This window comes from Haliotis asinina, chromosome 16 (genome assembly GCF_037392515.1).
Source record: "Haliotis asinina isolate JCU_RB_2024 chromosome 16, JCU_Hal_asi_v2, whole genome shotgun sequence".
NCBI lineage: Eukaryota > Metazoa > Mollusca > Gastropoda > Lepetellida > Haliotidae > Haliotis > Haliotis asinina.
In genome coordinates, this window is record NC_090295.1 from 34,751,000 (window position 1) to 34,770,555 (window position 19,556).

Here is a 19,556-nt window from a genome sequence, read left to right on the forward strand (position 1 = left end):
CACACAGACCACCATCTAGACTGCCAGTGGATTGTTGTGGTTGATCTCTCATTAACCTGTCCACAACTGTGATGTTCAGGAGACAACTGAATGATTGCCACTCACGCCGGCAATTTATGCATGCATGCTGCACATTTGATTTCAATTTTGCGCTTATGTGAACTCTTCTCTTTCCATGAACAAAACACACTTCTAACGTCAATCTCAAACAATACTTTATTTGTCAAAACAAGCTATACGACCACCACGATTAATGTTTTCCTCAAACTTGACTGTTAGTGTATGGATATAAAAAGAAGAGAAGGTTCAAATACTCCAGCGATACTTAAATATCATTTTCAATAGTATGTTTCTTTTGCCTTTCAGTATATACATGTTTAAGCCAACCACTAGCCATCTTAAGCTGAGGTGGTGTGTTTGACTTCCTATGTATTTCATGACAGATGTATTTGATTTATTAATCAACTACTGCACATAACAAATTGTGTTTTGAGTCCAGCCAGTTACTCTATTACACAGCAAGTCCCCAAATACCAGGACCCCAGATATCCAGAAACCTTGCCTTCGGGTCATTTTCCACAAAAACGTGTACCTTATAAACTTCAACATGTGTTGATGAGAGACAAGGTCTGCTAATCTGGATTATTGAGCCATGCACATGATCTTTGATGTGACAAGCAGACACTTTAACTATCAGGTTGTGGAAAATAAAGCTTGAGTCCTTAGTGTGATGAGCCAACGCTTTAACCTCTAGACAGAGAGACAACTAATGGGATCGGGTGGTCAGGCCTGATCATTTGCTTGACACAGTGTACATCAGTGCTTGTGCTGTTGATCAGTGGACTGTCTGGTCAAGACTTGATTATTTACACAATAGCTGGAATATTGCTGAGAGTGGCATGCAACAACAAACCGAACCAAAGCCAGGCCGGTTTGTCGAGAGCTGGAAACAAATTACCAGAATATTAACAGTCACAGTTCCATCTCACATAAGGTTTAAATGGAACCTCATGGAATTAATGACATCGAACACCATCTTCATGACCTTTATTTCATTCTAGACATAAGTATTTCCAAATCTTTGTAGTTTTCATACAAGCTCATAATTTCATACATGATGGAACAATACAATATCCATAATTATTAACAATAACACTTAATGATAATTAAAACAATGTTCAGACTAAATGAAGGCACTGTTACTGACTTCTAATGACTTACTCTAAAAAATTACAACAAAAACTAGAACAAAAGTTTATACATTAAGATTTCCATAAATTTATGAGCCCAAACTGAAACCTTTTAAGATTAGGAAACTAAAGTCTGATAAAGTTCTAAACAAAGGAAAGTAATTATATCTGCATGACAAAACTCAGTCATCATCTATCCCACATTTACAACTTGTCATATCAGTCTGAATTAGACATTTCAAAATCTTCTACAACATCCTCAAGGTCAAGGTCACTGTCATCATCCATTTGCTTGGACTTTGATGTCTGCTTCTGCTGTTTGTTTGCAAACTTCTTCTGCTTGCCCTGTGCTGGTTGAGGTTCCTCCTCCTCCTCCTCATCATCATCCTCATCATCATCATCAACATCTTCATCATCATCTTCACTATCCTCGTCGTCATTTTCACTGGCTGACTGAGCTAACTGTTCCAACTCATCACTGTCGAAATCACTGAAATATTCAATAGATTAATAGAATTCAATAGATATTTTTCATTTCTCCACTATATTTCATGGATTCATCTAATTACTTGATCGACTCGCAACCTTCAGATTGCTATCCTGACAGCTTACCAGGTGAGCTATGTCCACACTGTTATACAACATGCAAATTTATCTTTTCATTCCTGAGACATTATGGAAATGAATGGAAACAGTTGAATAGGTCATGAACAATCCTGAAGGTTAGAGGCACCAGACATAAATTTTATGCTATGCATGAATGACATGCTTATTAAAAATTCATCAAGCGATTTGTGACAAAAGTGTTGAAGGGAAAGCTGTAAGGATAATGTGGATCACAATAAGGAGTAAGCAATGTTCCACGTCTTCAGCAATATTACACACAAAATTGCAACAATCTTATGAAATCATAACTGTGAATATTTTTTTATCTTTCTGCAGAAATGCTGAATTTGCTGTGGAACTGCTTTCCCTGGAAACCATCTTGCCTGTAATCTTGACTGTCCTCTGAGTCTCCTGGGGCTGTCTTCTGTTTCTTGACAGGGCGCTCCTTACGAGGCAGAAACCTGAAAATATGGCCATCACTTTGTAGAGGCTCGAGGACCAGTAGATTCCTTAACTAGGTTCAGTGCTTACTCCAGTTTGAAACATCTTAACACAAGATCAAACATGTGATCCTTGAAAAGGTCACATGAACCAGAAGAAACTTGCAGAACTGAATTGTAGGATCTTGAAAGTTTGCTGAGCTTTTATGAAAAAACCCACTCCATTTAGAATGAAAATTATCAGAGAATTTGAAATATTGTTTTATTGAGAGTAGTTTAGTAACTAATTAATTGAATGAAGTGTGATAGTTTTGCCTTCAGACTGCCAAATTCAGGGACTTTTAAAGCCAACATTGTTCAATTCAAGGCCTTTTCAAGACTTCATTGCAACATTTTTAACATTTGTGCTTCCCGATTTCGGGGCTTTTTCTTACCCATTCTGCTGTCTTTTCAAGTCTACATTGCAAACTTTGGTCTTTTCAAGCCTGATTGGACAAAACAACGTACAAAAGTGAAAACATCCCATACCTTGTTTCATCATCATTGGAATCATCGCTGTCAGAATCGAACAGCTCAGAGAATTTCTTCCGATCTTCTGCTGTGGCTTTGGGCAAGATCTTTGGTCTCTCAATGGTCGGGATGTTGTCATCTAAGCTTATCTGTACAAACAAGGTAAGTCGCATGAAAGTTATGATAGTTGATCTCTAAACTACATTTCCATGGTTTCCAATCATTTCCAATCATATTTCATTGAGATCACAGGGACTCAACATTTCTTGGTTCTTTTTTCCGTCATTACATGTCTCATTTTGTTGGCATGTGGGCCAACATTGCCTGTGCTGCTGATCTTGTATTTAATCATTTGCTAGTACAGTCACAATGCAACGAGTCAGATCTCTGGGGACCAAGTAATAAATTTGACTTATCAATGTATTCAAGACATAGGTATATCTATGAGGCTATACCAGTACAGAAAACAGTTATATAAGGTCAATTAAAATATTTCTGAAGTTGAAACTAAAATTCTTTTGAATAAATCACAAAAGGACAAGGTCAAGATTTGGCAGGATATATTTTGGTAAAGCACAGTGAAGGTGTCCCGTACCCTGTCTTTCCCAGCAATCTCATGCTGCAACTCTCTGTCACGGAGTTTCCTCCATCCTGTGTAGAACTTGGCCAGAGGGGCACCTGCTGTAGAACACTGTCTCTCCCAGGCATCCTGAAGGCATAAATCAACTTATCAGAGAGGTACACAAAGTCCAAAGCCTTGACTACCAGTTGTCCAACTTCCATTCTTGTGGAAGTCGTAGTAACTGAGTGGGTTAGGCGACTGACTTTGTGTGCTGGCAATGTGGTGCCTGACTTTGAGGGTATGTGTTTGAATCCCGGATAGGATTCAACCCCAAAAAGTAATAGAATTTGTACTTTAATAAGAAAGTGTAACATAAACCACAGAGATGTCAGTCCTTACAATTTTGGTGTAAGTATTTTGACTTTGACTGAAGATTTTGACCAATTAATTATGCCATTACACTTAATATGCGAAAATTATGCTTCTCTACTAGTCTAAGGAAAATTAATAAAGTGGATAAAATTTCACAGGGAAGTGTTTTGTAACTCACTCATGTATGGGTTAAGGAATGGCCTTACACTGATAGAAATTGCCTATTCTTGGAATCACACTCATTCCAATTAATGTGTAAGGATTTAAAGTGTCTTGTGTAACTTGTCCAATGAGTTTTTGATACATGGAGTTTCATCATGATTGGTGACCTGTATTTCTGTCTAGAATATTACTTTTTGTGAAAAAATGCACTATATCAAAGGGACCAGAAGACAACTATTACACTTTTTGGGTCTACATTACACGTTTTGACATCCAGTATTACACTTAGGCCCAAGATAGGGTTGTCATCTCTGTAAGATATGGTATGTATTTGCATATTTTGTGAGGAATAGAATAATTATTTGCTCTCTTTTCAGTGTAATATAAAGTTTCACAAACAGAGCTATATACAATTTTTAAGAGAATAAAAAAATATAAGAAATACTGAAATGTTGAATAGGCAGTTATGAATCAGAATAAAATATCACTTCAAGGGGGATAACTCTTGTGTGTTTGTGTTGATACTGACAAGTTAGGCGGTAGAGCTCATGTTCCCAAGCCCTTTCATCACATGTATTTACAAATACTGGACAAATATACATCCAGAAATTCATCTCTTTTTTTTTCAGACCTAAAATCATAAGACATTAATATAATGTACAAGCGTGAGATGTAAAAAGTATATTTGACCCCGCAACTCATGAACACATGAACAGTTACAAGATGCTCATACCACAGCTTTGGTGTCGCTGATAGCAAAGGTTACGGCTTTCCTACGCTGAGTGATGTACTTGACGTTTTCCTCCACCCTGTCCACGATCTGACGGATTTGCTTGCAGTAGTTGGCAATCTTACATTTCTTTAAAAAGTCCTTTAGCTGCGAATGTGAAAAAATGGCATAGTTTTTTCTTTGACACTACAATAGTCCATCTATATAACATCAATCCATAAATACTAAACCAGACAATCCAGTGATTGACACTGTGTGCACAGAAATAGTCTAGCTATGTCACAGAATCTATAAATAACAAACACTAGACCCAGCAATCCAGTGATTGACATCATGAGCATCGATGCACACCTCAATTGGTAATCTTCCAGCTGTATTACAGCAATCTATAAATAACTGAACCAGTGACTAATATCATGAGCACTGATTCTAGTTATTGTGATATGTCAATGAATGCAATCACAAGCTAGTAGTTTATTATGAAAGGTGATGAAATTCTTTTTTTTTCGAAACTATAAAGTTCAATAAGACATGAGAAATGTCCTCAGGTAAATAGTCTGCAAATATCTGAAATATATTTTCTAAACTAAAACAGGTAAAGTTTCCTCACCTGCAACATAGCCGGCAGAACGAGTTCTGGGAAGCCAATGGAGCTGGCGTGGATGTTGAAATGTTCCAGGAGAAGTTCGTACAGCTGATCCACAAGCCCATCCTAGAGACACAACGTCAGATGAGTGAGTGAGTGAGTTGAGGTCTACACCACACTCAGCAATATTCCAGCTATATGGTGGTGGTCTGTAAATAAACTGGACCAGACTATCCAGTCAACAACAGCATGAGCATTGATCTGCACAACTGGGAGTTGATGACACGTGTCAACCAAGGCAATGAGCCTGACCACCCGATTCCATTAGATCTCTCTTACGAGATGTCAAATGATGATGATGATGATGATGATGATGATGGCTATTACATTCAGATCATCCAAGGTAGGATTACTGTAGGAATATGGAATCGTGCTTTTAGCAATAATATCACGGCGGGGAACACAAGAAATGGGCTTCACACATTCTACCCATGTGGGGAACCAAACCAGGGTTCTCAGTGTGACAAGCGAACATTTTAACACCACCACCCCTTGTATCAATGACATATTACTAGCAACACATAAAGAAATGAATTGGAAAATTTTAAACATAGTATGATAAAAAAGAACAGGAAATTATTTTTTTAATTTGTTGGTTTTATAGAGATTCTACCTTGAAGACCTTCTCCTCCTGCTGTTTCTTGGAGAACTTGAGAATGCAGGCAAAGTTGAAGGGTTTAAAACTGACAGACTTGTGCTTCTTGTTGAAGTCAGTCAGCTCAAACACCTGAAAAATAAGGTCTAAATTAAAATGGGGATATATATAAGGAAAAAAGTTCAAAGACAAACAACATGTCCTCTTCAATAATTTCTTGAACTGAAAGTGAAATATGAAAAACAATCACACACACACAAACCCCAAAACAGTATGTATAACAGCAGACTTGTCTCAGACAGTATTTTCTCGAATGCCAAGCAGTGCTCTGTGCAGTGCTAAAGCCCTATGTGAAGTAACTCAAGATTTCCCACAGTTCAGACTCCAATCAGCCTATATATCATCCACATTTTATGATTTCCCAACTCACTGGGGCTCCATTTCAATTTAAATGGGTCTGTTTGTTGCTATGAAAATTATATACATTCAGGGACTAAGCGTCAGTCTATGTTTCTTGGTGCAACACAACATTTACCATCGATTCTAACTTGTGTTTTTTATTTCAGTTGAGTAAGGACAACATTACAAACTCCCTGATAATACGATGCATCTCCTCATGGGACAATTCTCCTCAGCCCCTCATTATTTCGAGTCAGGAACTGACATTTCATCATTTGCTCACCTTTGTTACAAACGTACACATTAGTTAGCAAACGTATTGCTTCCCTTGTATGCTCTTTGAGTTCTCAGACAAACATACTAAACTTTGATGTCGTATTAAAAACATTGGATATCTTTGCAGATGTTCACTTATATCCTAGGTGTAGTTAGACCATAAAAATTGGTCTAACAAGAGTTACCTCCCTTACATCACAGAGCTACTTGAGTCTGAAGTGTTGCATCATTTCTTGGCTCATTGCCAGCTCCATGTCTGCCTCGAGTTAATGAGCTGCAGTGGCGACAGAGCATTTAACCACACAATAAACCTACCAAAGAGCATATCCATAATTAATGTCTCAACCATCTTGTACTGGCTTAGACAGGTCTCACCCTGAATGTACTTGAAAAAACAAACAAACAAGAAAGTTCAATGGTAGTCAAAACAATTTAGCTACAGACAGCAATTCAAGTCTTTGGGGTATTTTGTCCCAGCAGCATAAGAAAAAGATACTTTGTGTTGGTGATATTTTGTTGAACTTCACCCAAGCATAGTCCTTATATGGAACAACAAAAAAGTCTGCAATGCTGATACACTGTGCCACAAAAATTAACATGTGGTCCTAAGAATCATATTTAACAAAACAAATGCCAGTCTGGAAAATGTAACATCGAATCCAAATAGATGCCTGAAGACTGCTAAACATCAGGAATGGCAAAAATGTGACATGTTTGAATATTTATGCAATATCACAATGGGAGACACTGAAATGCGTTTTACACCTTGTACCCACATGCTAAATTGAACCCAGGTCTTGGGGTGTGACAAGCCAACACTTAAACCACTGGGCTACCCTCCATCCCAGCATTCTTGAAGTTGGTGAGCCAGTAACGATACATGTAGCTTTATAGATGACAACTCGCTAATTGCATAGAGCAACGTTTCAATGTCGATTCCTTGAGTCATCAGATCCAAGTGATGAGAATTATATACGCATGGGATGTTATGACAAAAGCAGATTAACATTAACAACAGCAAGTAATTAATAACAAGTGGCACATAATTAGATGCTCTAAAATTGAGTTGGACCCTGTAGTTTCATTAAAGATATTATTAACAATACAGAAATCTAATGTATTTTTGTACAAGCCAAATCTATTAAGACTATTTTACCACAATAAATCTTCCTACAAAATCAAATACTTTATACTTTCACAGTCACATTTATACTAATTGCTATGTACAGCATTTTATATTCTCTCTTTGTGGTGATGTATTCGGGTTCACTTAAGTTGATTTTGTATTTTTCACTCGTGCTGATGTGATGCAAGATACAAACAATGTTTGTTTATTATCACATAATATCTACTGTATTTTTGTACCAGCCAAATCAAGGACTGTATTATCACCATGCATTAAACTGCTATGAAGAAACTGCATCTGACATTCTCTCTATTTTGGTATTATTGTTAAGCAATATTTTGTATGTACACATCTATAACATATGTACTGATGCAGTGCCAGATGCTGTCATTGTTTGTTTACGATCACACAGGAAATTTCCATGTGCTGAGCTGTACTACTGGTCAGACAGTCACCGACATAACATTGCACACAATTGAATATCTGCCTTCTCAATCACTTATACACATCAGCCAGTTTCATATAGACTGAAATAGCAGGCAGCTCCAAGATTATTGATTCACTGGAAATATGGAAATATAAAAATGGGTAGTGTTGGTGCTTTGACCTTTTCTTGACAAAAAGCCCACGCAATCGGCAGCCATTCTGGCAAGCTGACATTTCAAAAACTTTGTATGCTAATGGAAGCTGGGATACAACCATTATAGCATGTGCCTACGCAACCCCAGTGATCAATGTAACACAATGTAACATGTTTATAGTTACATTGTGTTACATTGCAGCTGCAACTACACATTCTTATTACATATAATGGAGCAATGTCGGGATGGGGCTTGTTCAACAGAATGGGAAACACATTTCCAGGAATTGATTAAGAATTAATTCTATGTATACATTTGTTATTGCCATTTGTAACTACTACTGGTACAAACCCCTACACTTAGTTGTAATTTGACTGTGCCATAGTATTCCTAACTTCAGATCTACTGACGATTAAAACCAACTTATACATATTTATTCTGGCATAACATACAGTGGTAAATGCCATTACAACATATGCATATTGTTTGTTTTGTTTTTTTTAAAAATACTTGTATATTTGAAAAACAAAAAAAAAAAGACATTTGAAGCCAAAATGACCATTTTGACCTTGAAAAATGGTTGCTATGCAATGATCTGTGTTTTTGATGATATTTGACTCTGGACCAAAGAATCTAGTGGTTGATGTGATGAAGAACAGGGGAAGGGTACAGTGAATGCCATGCAATCAACATACATCAATGCACCAAATCAATGGATCGTCTTTCCATGGTGACAAGCATTTATTTTTTTAAAGTGAGTCTAGTTTTACAACTTTTTTAGCAATACTCCAGCAATATCACAGGAGGGGGACACCAGAAATGGGTTCCACACATTGTGCCCATGTTAGAAAAGGAATCTGGGCCTTCATAGTGATGAGCTAATGCTTTAGCAACCAATCTACATTGGAAACATTTGTTAACATATGTGGAAGAAGACAGATCAAGGTCACATGCATTTTTATGAGTGCCGAAAAGGAACAGCATTTTTTGGTCAGATCACGACATTGACATTAATGACATCTGTGGGGAAAATTGAGAAAAGAGAACTTTATATTATTTTGCAATTGACGGAGGGATATGGGAAACAGAAAAATGTACACACAACCTACAACTACTGCTATGAAACGGTCATTAATCAATTTCATTTTTACAGTTTGACAAGAAAATCACTATGTTTACATAATGGACAAGTCATTAATCAAATTAATGTTTCTAGTTTGACATAGAAAATCTTTACATTTGTGCTGAGTTCAAATTAATGTATTTGGTACAAATTAATTATAATAATTGTGTAACTAATGGGAAGATAGAGCTGAAGAAACACGTGATCTCTACTGAATTAAATAATAATAACACACATTTGTCTGTATGGTTAAGAAATGTAGAGTAGAAATAAAAAACATGGTGGAGAAATGGGGTTTTTTTTATCATAAAAGGGCGCTGAGGGTTAGCCTAGTAGTTAAAGCGTTCGCTCATCATGCCTAAGATCCATGTTTGATTCCCCACAAGGGTACAATGTGTGAAGTCCTTTCTGGTGTCACCCCATTTTGATATTGCTGGAATATTGCTAAACGTAGCATAAAACTAAACTCACTTTTATGAAGGAAGTAGAAAGAGCAGAATGCTAAATATACAGTAAATCCCTGCCTACCCCCTGCCCCTTTATGATAAAAACCCCCCATATCTATCCTGTTATATTCTGTAATATTTCCTCAACACAAAAGGGTCAAGGATCAGATATATCATAACAAACACTCCCCATATCTTCTTAACGACAATGACATTAGCATCAAGAATGCTGTGATGAATTGAAACCTTCACTCCGCTGTACGCATGAGTGACTGTGAGTCACTAAGGGTAAAACATTGACATGAACAAATAATGCATCGGGTCAATACCTATGATCCAGCCATTGACAAGCGTTTACAACCACCCGGTACGTGGGAACCTGCCTTGGATGCATATTTCATAGTCACACAGGTAGCAGGTTACCTGGGTACATGTTGTCATGGCAACCAGGTGAACATAAGGTGAGAGGCACATAATCAATCAATAATCATTTACTGAGAGTGTCTCAGTTTAGCTTGATGAATGATGCAACACAAAACCAGGTTCAGAAGATTTGATCATGTTTATTGTTTTTTAAGACATGAGACAGGGATTGGCTTTGATCAATACATTTTTTATAACACAGAACACTTAAGAGAACATGCTTTTAATATGTTCTGCAGATAATGCAAAAGAGGTTTGGACACACTGACACACATTAATATGATTCATTGCCACCATGATCAAAAAGAATCTTCTAATCACCATTGAAGCTATATTTCATGTGATGATGCTTCATCAAAAAATAATAGAACAGAAAGGTGACAAAAACGGCATATATTTTATTTGTAAATCCTCATTTCTGACAAATAAAGCATTTACCTCTAAGATATAGAAGTTGTTTTGGTATTTTTATGAAACCTGAGTTGAAATGGTTGGGTTTTTTTCACTTTCTGGCTCAGTCAGTGTTACAAGAGTACCAAGGAATCAAATATGATGTTTCCATGACAACGAAATACTTCCTACAAACCCACCAAAGTAGAACAACCAGTGTGATTTATTTTAATTTTTTTAATTAATTAATTAATGAACATTTCTTATTACAAGAGTTCCTGGTACAATATGTTCCCCACGTGGGTACAGTTTAGCTGGGGTAGGCACGTGGTTCAACATTCGCTCAACACACCGAAGACACAGGTTCGATTCCCACATATGTGAAGCCCATTTCTGGTGTCCCCGTCATAATATTGCTGGAATTTTGCAAAACGTGGTGTAAAACCCAACTCACTCACTCACTCACATATTCAGACCAGTGTCCACTGAAGGATCTGTGGTGCTCACTAGATACAACTGCTGATTGATGTTTTACGCCTGCAGGAATTTCACAGTATGTGGTCTACTCATTTTGACTGTCGTCCTACCCAAGACCTGCAGTGGTCAGTAGATGCACCTTTAGCTTCTCCTTTATTATTAGCAGATCTGATCTGGTCCGTGATATTCTGCTTGGCAGATGTCATTTGCAGGATCCTTAAAATGTTGTCATTAGATGCAACCATCGGTTGATGGATATCGCCTGCAGGATCTTACGTTTATGTGATCTAGCCTTTTTGACTAGTCAGCTTGACGTATTTATCCTTTGCAGGATCTGAGGTCACTGGATGCAACTCTCTGCTTGACAACTATCGTCTGCAAATCTGTTTTTCTTAGCTTGACTTACTCGCTTTTACAATATGTGAGAGACAATCAGGGAAAACGCATGCACCTTGCAGCTGCAACTGATATGTGGCATTAATGCCATGGTTACGACAACATTGTTACTTCATTATCAAAAGATTTACATCCGACATTGACAAAAGCTGTGAACAAGTTTTTAGAACTGAGGTTAATATAATAGAGGATTGGTTGACTCTGGAACTTAGAGCTGATATTGATGAAACTGAAAAAACACATCAATAATAACTGATAACTGATGCTTCAAACCGGTGCTTCTCTCACATGTTCCCTTTTTTATGTCTTTCAGTATATCATAACAAAATGGTGGAGTAGTCTAGTGGTTAAAGCATTTGCTCGTCACATCGAAGATCCGAGTTTGATTCCCCACATGGTACAATATTTGAAGCCCATTTTGGGTGTTGCGTACCATGATATTTCTGCTACAAGCGGAAAGACAATATAATTTCAGACATGAAAGTTGGACACTGATGGCATGCATCTGGCATGTTTCCCTGTCAACATGTCAGTCCTTTCTGTATGTACGTGTCAAGCCATCACAATGTGTGTCATAAAAACGTACGGCATGTTTCAACAAGGAAGTCATTGCATTAAATAGTCTTCTACAAGCATGAATAATTTATTACAGCTAGAAATTTAATAACTGAGAATTATTTCCGAAAAGCTGGGTTCCTCATAATACAGACGTTGACATCCATAAAATTCTCTTCCTTATTTCTACACTGAATTGAGGATTAAGAGAAAGAATTAAACTGGTATTTCGGGAAACATCTTGATAATGAGTGAGTACTGGTTTTCATCACTTTTAGCAATATTCCAGCAATATCACCGATGGGAACACCAAAATGGTCATTACACATTGTACCCATGTCAGAATCAAACCAGTTCTTTGGCATAATGAGTGAACACTAGGCCACTGGGCCACATCACCCCCTGATGAGATAAATAATGAAGTATTAATTAATAAATTAATTAATCACACTGATATGTCAAAACATAACCTAGACCTCAACATTCCCATGAATATCGGAAGTCAAATTACAATCCCCCTTTTGCATATCACATAAAAAAAATATGTCTATATTAATAAAATTAGCATAATAACAAAGTTGAAAAAATAAAATATAAATTTCAGCAATTTTCCGACACAAAATATCAAATAAGTAAATATGACCTTGTGTTCCCCCACAACATGTTATTGTGTTATTGCAGTATGAAAGCAAGGCCGTTCAGCATGAATAGAGAAACCGGTTATCTGTTGTCAACAGAAGTACATTTGTAACATATCCACCATCATCCACAACCTCATCACAAGTTTATGAGAACATCCAAGAACGATCATGTAACTCTACCACAAACAGTTTCAGCCATAAATAAATTGCCATAGAGTAGAACTATACTATTGTCAAGGTTACTGCAAATTAGTAACAGTAAATCACCACAGGTTAAAAACAAAACAACTACTTTATTTGTATAATATACAGCCCATCCTTGTTTTAGTGTCAGCTGTGGCCATTTCTACAGTATAAGCAATGGATTACAGTATTTACCCTAATCTGTCTGAATTAGTGATCAACAGCATGAGCATCGATGTACACAATTAGGATACAGGGGTGGATACAGCTTCTTGAGAAAGGGTGTGTGTGGGTGGCCGGGTGGGGTGTGCACATTATATTAAGAAATTGAGTTTCACACCCTTGGCACCCCCTCTGAATCTGTTTATGGGATATGATGACTTGTCTCAAGCAAGTCAGCAAGCCTGACCACCTGATCCTAGTAGGTGTTTTTCACAATAAGCATGGGTGTGTTGAAGGGCAATTACGACCAGGCAAAATCTGAAATTCAAACACCATGGCATAGGATCCTTCCACCTCCAAGGGACACAACTCTGAAAAGTGAATCATGGCACTATGGATGGGAATCCCACATTCAAACTCCTAGGCATATGTTTCTCTCTTGTCTAATAATGCTACTCGATATAATGAGTTGATGAGCAAAGTAAAAAGTGGTGCCGTTGTATCAAAGTGACTGGAGTCCTATCTTTGATGTAACGCCTACTACTGACAAATTCCACCTGCAATTTCTAAATGCACTAAACTGAATCATTACCCCCCTCCTGCCAATTTTGAGGAAGTGCAAATAGTTTGGCAAAATATTCTGCAAGGATACAATAACAGCGTAAGGATATATGTTCCTGCGACTGTTTACGTCTCAGACCTAGACTGTAGTTGGTCCGAACTGCAAACCTAAACAAACACCCCCATGGATCTCCACTAATCTTGTGAGCATATTAACATTCTTTTCTCGTTATTCATACTCCCAGAATGCAACACCAAAGATAACCTGAGGTCGAAATAATCTGAAAGGTATCTTTAGCACCGAGAGATAGAGTTCTTCTCCCAGAAACCTAAATTTAGACCTTGGTGCTATTAATACAGGGCCGATGGAGACAGGATGGTCTGCAACTGGTATTTATGGTGCATCAAAGGAAGTCGTTTGGTTCTGCGCCCCTGAGGGCTGCCGTTACTGCAGTAGTCATTATCATGCCGCCATTCTCAACTGGTGGACACAGAATATAGTTACTGCGTTTCATCATCGGGCAATTCAGGTCTCTGGTTCAATAGTTTGACTGGGCAGGTTCGTCTGGAAATTATAAATACTACTGTTTCATGTTTGTCCTGGAGGGATAAAAAGTACTGTAATGAGATCACATCACACCTGCATTAAAGAACCTCTAGGGATGAGTCGTTTAATGAGTATGGTGGGTTGGTCAGTGTTAGGGAAGGGTGTATTAAGGTACTAAAAATAATGACTGGCCCCCTTTTCATACTCTTGGCTGAACTTTTCTTGTCCTTGTACGAGTCTATCATGATACACCCTGAAACATTAAATGGAAAAGCTCACTGACGCTTGTGGAAAGGATATTGAGATAAAATGTGTATTTAAACCATATTCATATTCTCATGAGTGATAGAGTATGGTTGTATGCCATTTCTAGGTATATTCCAACAATATTCCAACAATATCACAACAAGGACACCAGAAATGGGCTTCACAAATTGTACCCATTTGGGGAATTGAACCCAGGTCTTCGGCATGACAAGCAAGCACTTTAACCATGAGGCTACCCCAGTGCCCTCCTTAATTTCCTGATGGATAATGGAACAACTGTAGACTGATATACTGGAGACAAACGTTTGTTGAGAGGGATACTTTTAACAAACATGGTCTTTTTGAAGAATTCAAACAAAATTTTAGATTGCCAATATAAACTTCCTGTTAACTGTCCACTCTGTGTAGTGTGAGTGAGTTTAGTTTTACACCACTTTTAGCAATATTCCAGCAATATCACGGCAGGAGACACCAGAAAATGGGCTTCACACATTGTACCCATGTGGGGAATCAAACATGGGTCTTAGGCATGATGAGCGAACGCTTTAACTACTAGGCTACCCCTCAGCGCCCTTTTATGATAAAAAAAAAATCCATTTCTCCACCATGTTTTTTATTTCTACTCTACATTTCTTAACCATACAGACAAATGTGTGTTATTATTATTTAATGCTTTAACCACTAGGCTACCCCACCGCCCCCTACTCTGTGTAAGATGGCCAGTGGGGTAGTCTAAAATACAAGTGGCGGCTGCATTTGACGAAGACCTGGGTTCAGTTCCCAACATGGGTACACTGTGTGAAGCCAATGTCTGGTGTCCCCTACCATGATATTGGTGGAATATTATTGCTGAAATAAAGTAAACCCAAACCCATTTGCTAACTCTATATTAGGACAGAACAAATATAAGGAGTTTGCAGTTTTCCATTCAAGTTGGTTTGGAGACAAACCATCTAAAAAAATCCCTTTTTCAACCAAAAATGCTGATAGATACTGGAGAATATATCTACAGGCTAATGCAAATAACACTGAATTATTAATTTCACCTGTAATAAACAGGGCTTTGACTTTCATTTGTATTCAGCAAGCATGAAGCACTCAGACATCCCTGCTGTCATAGCTTGCGAGGCACAGTCATATTTAATGGCAGGCAATCCACGTGAATGCACTATCAACAATACAGGATTTTGTCATGTAAATTTTTGTCTTTTCAAGAAACAAGAAATATCAAAGCTTGAATGAAATACATGATGAATGTTTACTTATTTATTTGTTTGTTGTTTAAGACCACACTCAGCAGCATCCCAGCTGCATCATGGTAGCCTCTAAATATTCAAATCTCGACCAAACTATCCACTAATAAGCATCACGAGCATTGATCTACACAACTGAGATATGATGACATGTGGCACCCAAGTCAGCAAGTCTGACCATCTGATCCTGTTAGTCACAATTCTAATCCTACCTTCACTGGTTGATTAAAATACATGGGAATTCTTAGGTGTGAAAAGGCAAAATATAGAAAGTTAGAACACAGAGAATAAGTAATGACACAAGGTGTTCCCAGGTATTGAAACATGTTCTACCCTGTCATTAGATGTGAAGCTAAGACTGTAGTGGAGTGTTGCAGTAAATAACATGCAAGACAACAAAGCTCATTGATTATAAAATTCCGAAGCACAAAGGGATGCTGGGGTAGCTTAGTGGTCAAAGCATTCACTCATCATGCAAAAGACCTGGGTTTGATTCCCCAATGTGTGAAGCTCATTTCTGGTACGCCCCCCTTGATATTGATGGAATATTGCTTAAAGCTGCATAAAACTAAACTCACTCACTCACTCACTCACTCACTCACTCACTCACTCACTCAGAATAACTAACAGGTTTTGTCTTAAAATTTTGATGATATGAAATTATTGTGACAATTCTGGATCCATGAATGTATGGTGTTGTTTTAATCCACCAAACAAGTCCAATAATGATGTCAGTTATATTAGATATGCTAATAACACTAAATTTTTAATTTCACCTGTAATAAACAGGGCTTTGACTTTCATTTGTATTCAGCAAGCATGAAGCACTCAGACACCCCTGCTGTCATAGCTTGCGAGGCACAGTCATATTTAATGGCAGGCAATCCATGTGAATGCACTATCAACAATACAGGATTTTGTCATGTAAACGTTTGTCTTTTCAAGAAACAAGAAATATCAAAGCTTGAATGAAATACATGATGAATGTTTACTAATTTATTTGTTTGTTGTTTAAGACCACACTCAGCAGCATCCCAGCTGAAAATATTCAAATCTGGACCAAACTATCCAGTGATTAGCATCATGAGCATTGATCTACACAACTGAGATATGTGGAACTGAAGTCAGCGAGTCTGACCACCTGATCCTGTTAGTCACAATTTTAATCCTATCTTCACTGGTTGATTAAAATACATGGGAATTCTTAGGTGTGAAAAGAACACAGAGAATAAGTAATGACACCAGGTCTTCTCAGGTAATAAAACATGTTCTACGCATTCAGTTTTAAATCAAATTTAGAGCTATTATAATTTCGTTATATACCTCTGATTTTCCAACACAGTATGTTTATCTCCTAATTAATTTCAGAAGCACAAAGGGATGCTGGGGTAGCCCAGTGGTCAAAGCATTCATGTTGTGTTAATCCACCAAACAAGTCCTACAATGATGTCCTACAATGATTATATTAAATATTTGTACCATTTACAAACTATTTATCCAAACAATATCAACCATTACATGGTATAATTTGGCGACATCACAGGAATTTGTTTATTCTGAAACACAATCACGTGATTTCTCAATGACGTATGATAACATCCATGGAAGGAAATGCACTACTCAGCATTATTCAACCTTCCTTGCAAAGGTCAATGACTGGTGACATTTACATGTCAATGATTCGCGTTCAATTCCACACATGCTTGTATGTGTGACAAACAAAATCCCTTGTCAATGGTATGAAGACTATCGCCCAAAGACATCGCCTGTACAGTATAGTTGTAATGTTGTACTCACTTGTATCTGACCTTCACGCATGAGTGAATTTAGTTTTTATGCCACTTTTAGTAACAACCCAGCAATGTCACAGCCAAAACCACAAATGGGCATCATACATTGTACCCATGTAGGGTATCGAACCTGGGTCTTTGGCATGATGAATGAATGCTTTTACCACTAGGCTACCCCACCACCTTCCTTCATGAATGAACACTTGAGCAGGCTTGCTGACTCGGTGGCATGTCATTGGTTCCCAGTTGTGCAGATTGATGCTCATGTTGTTGATCACTGGATTGCCTGATCCAGTAGTGATTGTTTACAGAATGCCACCACATAGCTGAAATATTGCTAAAAGTTGCATAAAATTCTTTCACACACTCACTCACTATACTAAAGTTAACGGGACCTTACTTTAGTTTATTATAACCATAGTTCATCATAAATATTTAAAAAACATTTGCAGCAAATGGTCAAGGTCAAAACTAGTTTGTTATATCCTTCTGTTCGTTACTAACATGTCCTTTTTAAATATAGTACAATGTAAACTTCAGCATGCCATTTTATTGGTAGACATTCTTCAAATGACACGGGGAAATGTGAAAAAACTTCCTAGGCAATAAAAATGAGTTATGTTCAGGTCTTAAAGTGATGTGAAGATGCTCTGGTATGGCTTAATGTATGTACCATTCAAAAGGCTGTAACCAGCTGTTGCGGATTTCTGAGTGCAAGGACGTAGCTGTATGGTCGATACCCTTGTAGGAGGCTTGTGATATTACACACGTATTGAAAAACGATCCAGTTCACTAAGTAGATAACACAAATCAAATTGTATAGCCTAGTGGTTTATTACAAATTAACTACATAAGAACAAAAACATAATGCTATTTTAAGTTATCACATTCTATGCTACGTTGACTTAAAACTCGCTGCTCTGAACCTAAGACAAGTGCACTTGTTCTATTCTAGACCTGCTAAACAAAGACATTAAAGTTCTATGTCTGCTGTTATGTTAGGCTTTGAAACAGACTTAAAATGTTTAACAAGTGTCACAACTTTGACATTTTAACATGGATTTGTAACAGCTTCAGCACCAGGACTATCACAACTTCAGAACATCGTCTTTTTTACATTACTGACAATTAGGGCTGATTCATCGAAAATTGAATCTAACACCTTAGTTTCAATTTAATTTTTGACAACCATTATCACATTATCGATTTGATATTTGAATACCTATCTTAAATACTTCTGACTCCAACTGAAGCAGTTTCAAGCACAGAAATAAAGTGAAATGTGATTGGGTGATGCTGGGCTAATTATCCAATGAGAATTCTCTTAGTAGACATCACCAAGGACTACACACCAAAAAGTCAACTCTGAGACTTAACTGAAATCTGATGTTTTCACTTCAAATTGAAAATCAAATTGAAAATGATGGAACAGAGGGTCCAATATCATAAAATGAATCGAATCAAGGTCTGGGTGAATCACTGCAGCACTTGTGACATATAGCGATTTAGAAATAATGTATCTTTCATAAAATGAATGAATATTGCTTTACACCATTTTAAAAAATATTCCTGCAATACGACAGCAGGGAGTACCAGAAAAACCTCATATCTAACAAACTAACACCTTATCCATACAACTGCCCCAGTGGAACTCTCACATATTCCCCAATATAGGCTAGTATATGTAAGACTACATATAATTTTGATCACAACAGACAATCTCATTGAAACCAAAAAGGAGACCCTGTGAGATTGGAAATGAAGAACTAGACTGAAGAAATCTAGACTTGCTTTATTTAGGGCTTTGTAGGAAGGTTTGGTAGCAGGAAAAATAATGCGGCTCAGGGACTGCGAGACATTTTCAACAATATCATAACTGTACCCACAAGCCTGATTCAGTGCACAGATAACTCAGCCTTTTATAGAACTTCATTTTCAAGCATATCAATTAAAGTATGACAGAGAATGTTCAGTATGAAGACTTTATAAGAATGCTAGGCAATGAAAGTCTGCCAAAGCTCTGAAATTAAAGAAACTTGCACATTCATGAGAAACAACTCCAACACTTGATTATTTATTCACTCCAGCAAAATGTCTTGATTGACACCAACGTCATCAGCACATTTGTTTATTCTGTTGAACAAACT

General features: G+C 37.3%; 1 protein-coding gene across 1 annotated transcript in view; it reads right to left on the reverse strand.

Annotated features, from left to right (window-relative positions):
* Positions 1 to 200: 200 nt before the first annotated feature.
* Positions 201 to 19,556, reverse strand: part of LOC137267976 (nucleolar complex protein 2 homolog) — a 211,279-nt gene continuing 191,923 nt past the window's right edge. The window contains exons 12-18 of the mRNA XM_067802435.1: positions 5,832 to 5,945; positions 5,183 to 5,284; positions 4,576 to 4,719; positions 3,342 to 3,455; positions 2,765 to 2,895; positions 2,180 to 2,257; positions 201 to 1,680 (exon numbers count right to left, since the gene is read on the reverse strand). Of these exons, the coding sequence (XP_067658536.1) occupies positions 1,410 to 1,680; positions 2,180 to 2,257; positions 2,765 to 2,895; positions 3,342 to 3,455; positions 4,576 to 4,719; positions 5,183 to 5,284; positions 5,832 to 5,945 (954 nt within the window). The 3' untranslated portion in view covers positions 201 to 1,409. The remainder of the gene's footprint in view (positions 1,681 to 2,179; positions 2,258 to 2,764; positions 2,896 to 3,341; positions 3,456 to 4,575; positions 4,720 to 5,182; positions 5,285 to 5,831; positions 5,946 to 19,556) is intronic.